This window comes from Palaemon carinicauda, chromosome 9 (assembly GCF_036898095.1).
Source record: "Palaemon carinicauda isolate YSFRI2023 chromosome 9, ASM3689809v2, whole genome shotgun sequence".
NCBI lineage: Eukaryota > Metazoa > Arthropoda > Malacostraca > Decapoda > Palaemonidae > Palaemon > Palaemon carinicauda.
In genome coordinates, this window is record NC_090733.1 from 111,865,413 (window position 1) to 111,869,040 (window position 3,628).

At 31.6% G+C, this 3,628-nt stretch overlaps 1 protein-coding gene across 1 annotated transcript in view; it reads left to right on the top strand.

Annotated features, from left to right (window-relative positions):
* The window catches only part of LOC137647047 (oxysterol-binding protein-related protein 1-like), a 578,280-nt gene extending 576,198 nt beyond the window's left edge, over positions 1-2,082 (top strand). The window contains 2 exon segments of the mRNA XM_068380189.1: positions 169-300; positions 857-2,082. Coding sequence (XP_068236290.1) covers positions 169-300; positions 857-959 — 235 coding nt within the window. The 3' untranslated portion in view covers positions 960-2,082.
* The last annotated feature ends 1,546 nt before the right edge of the window (positions 2,083-3,628 follow it).

Here is a 3,628-nt window from a genome sequence, read left to right on the forward strand (position 1 = left end):
AAAATTGGGGCCAGGAAGTTGTTCACAAACAGATATAGACAACCGGACAAACTGGCAAAAACATAGCCTGCTCCTAACTTTATTGGTGGAGGTAATAATAATAATAATAATAATAATAATAATAATAATAATAATAATAATAATAATAATAATTTCACCCGTTTCCAGATTACGTCCGGATATCCGGTTCTTGGAGAATGGAGACATTGATAACGCAGCCGGCGAGAAGAACCGCTTAGAAGAAAAGCAGCGTGATGCCAGAAAATTCAGGAAAAAGAGTAAAGATGAATGGAAGGCCCGGTAAGATAAAGGACATAAATATCTGTATATATTCATTGAAAGATTCTCTCTCTCTCTCTCTCTCTCTCTCTCTCTCTCTCTCTCTCTCTCTCTCTCTCTCTCTCTCTCTCTCTCTCTCTCTCTCTCTTTTCTTCTGAATTAATTTAAGATATAAGCATATTTTACGATTGGTTTGTCTCTAAGAAGATACTCTTAACCAATTTTAACTGTTTTACATTCTGATACATTTATATTTTTTTAAAGTAGATTGGTATTTTACTATAGCTACAGTATAATTTGCATTTGCTTCTGGTGATAATCTGGAATACTTAGACTTCTGCTGATTCCAAATGATGCCTTTTTCTTTTAAGTTGACTTCAAATCATAATGTTACTATTTATCAGAATTTGAATGAAATATTTTACTGGTTTGTATTCCTATAGATATCTGTTTTCTTTGGATCTGATCTGAAGATATCAATGTCTGTATTGTACACAGTAGACTGTATTGTACACAGTAGACTCCTCTCTGAAAGCATTCTAGGCCATTTTTTAACTGTTATGTTTCCTCCATTCAGGTGGTTTGAACAGGGAACCAACCCCTTCACCAAGCAGGAGGACTGGCTGTACAGCGGAGGATACTGGGATCGGAACTACCAAGAGACTATAGATATATTTTAATAGACGACACAACACACAAAGTCATATCTTCAAACCTAAAATAGAGATGGAATGGAGTTTGAAATCGAGGAGCTATTAGCTGGTCTGTGTCCAGGAAAGGTTTCTTTTTAGGCGAAGGTGCATCAGAGCACCTCCCAATTGTCTGTGGGCCAGTTTAATGATGCCGATGTTTTTAGATGGTATTAAGGTTTCTGTCGTGGTTTGTATCTTTCCAGTGAGTGGCAGAACACAAGGACCTATTTTTATGCCTATATTCACGTCCTTGTTTAAATTTGTCGATTCCATTTGTTTTTCTTTAAAAACTAATTCTTGTGGCTATTTGTAATTTGGAAGCGTGTGACGGAAGATAAGTATTGTACTTTGAATACTTAGATTTTAGTCTTTTTTTTATTTTAAAGTATTTTCTTAAGATGTCCTTTTCACTGTTGGTGATATTGGAATTAATTATTTTCTATAATGTTTATACCATTTATCCATTTCATTTCCCTCCGTCGCACAGTGGTGGACTCAGTAACATTTTGAAACCTAGGTTTCTTCCATTTCTATCCTTCATGATGGGATAATGTAAAAGGTCCCAGTTATTTGTATCTTACAGGTGTGCAACTGACGAACTCAGAGAAAAGTTGGCAATAAAAATTTGTTCAAATGGTAACGAAAGCTAGCAGTGAAAGAAGTTCTTTATTGAACAAAAAATTTAGCTTTTTATGTTGTTTTATTTTATTTTGTTGTTACATGAATTTGCATTGCAAAGAGAAATTATCATTGAATGGGATTTGCCAAACTCCATTGTGTTGTTCGATGCTTTTGTTTATAACAGATTTTAGATTTACAGTTTGTTTATTCCATTCAATTTTTGTCTTAGATATTTGAATTTGACTTTTCATTTTCTAGAAAATTATCATTTCCTTTTTATTTGTTTGCGCGTTGATGTCAAATCCCAGAGAGTGTGTCAATAGAATGAGAGTTTAGACTGAATCTGATGAATTTAAAGTTTCTTTTTGTAACGTGTATCCAGTTGGTCACTTTGATTAGCCAATGTATTGAAGACAATCACTAGAACAAGATAAGTTCAGTCAAGATCGTGACTCACTGTTCTTTCTTTATATGAAATTATAACTTTCTATTTTAAATCCAAAGAATTATAGTTGCTATCCATCATCTGTCTATCTTTAATAGAGAGATAGAAAGTAATTTAAATCACTAAGTGTTGTATATTTTACTTTACACCTCAAATGTAGCCTTCGTTACTTTTCAAATATAACTCTTGTGTTTATGTGAGAAATGATAGGTACATTTAATCACTTTCGTTAAAATTGAGAGCAATCGTCAGAGAATTTTTAAGTATTCTTGGAATTGAGGGTAAAAGGAGTTGAAGTAAATAGGGAAATACAAGAATGAGGTTCTTGAATTACTGAATACCATGTATAGTTTTATGTAAGGTTAGATGATTGTCTAGATGAGGTAATAGATAGAAAAATCTAGTACTGGCTTTCAAGTACCAAGAAGCATCTCATATTATCGTAAATTCCAGATGGGTTTTATTCTTGAAAATTGGCGTAAATATAGTGTATAATACTAAATTTTCCATTTTATTATTTCTTAATCTAACCATAAGGATTGCTCTTTTTTATCAAAAATTCAACCTTGCCCGTACCAGAATTAATAATCCAGTGAAAATATCTTATGTGTCTATATGATATCTACTCTTATTTTGATTATACAGTATATACATGCACATATATATGTGTATATATATGTATGTATATGTATGTATGTATATATATATATATATATATATATATATATATATATATATATATATATATATATATATATATATATATTTAAACTTCAGATTACATTACTTATAAATGTAGTGTACAATTGGCATACTGCAGGTAATCTCAATTCTTTTCAAGCATGCAATCACCTGTCATACTTGCTTTGTATAAGTTCTCATCCTTGTGTTAAGGATGTGGAGTTTTAATCCCTTCCAAATAACTTTCAAAATTTCTCTGATTATGAATTGAATTAGGGCTACTACCAAGTATCTGCTGTTTTTTAATAAAACCATCAGAATTTGCCAAAACTCCAAGAAAATTTGATTCAAAATTACAGAGTACTGAATCTAAAAAAGAAATTTCAAGAAGTTTTTCTTCATTTTTTAAATATCATCAGAAACATTTTGTATTCTAAACATATTGGAAATGATATCTTTTTCTATTTTTTCCACTTTTTTCATTTGTTTCAAGTTTTGAATGATACAAGGAAGTTGCTCCTCATTTCAAGTAGCCAGTAATTTTATTTACATTACATGCTGTTGCAGAACTCTTGTTACTGATTTTGTTCCCGAATTTTCACATGGTGTTTTTAATCATAAACCCATGTTACCCAAATTTGACTTTTAATCATTACCTAAAATCCAGCTCTTAAGTTTAAAACAGCTTCACTAGCTTTGTTCTTTCAAGTCAGTGTTTTGAATTTTCATATATTGCCTCATATGTATAGGATCCCTAATAATGTGAACATAGTTGCTCAGCAGATCATAGATCCGTCTGTTTGTCTGACTGGTTGTCTGTCTGTGTGTCTGTCTGTCTTATCTGTGCTTATTCTGTGAAGCAATGTCATATGCTCACTGCTTTTATGACTGAAGTTGAAAATGTGTTCAA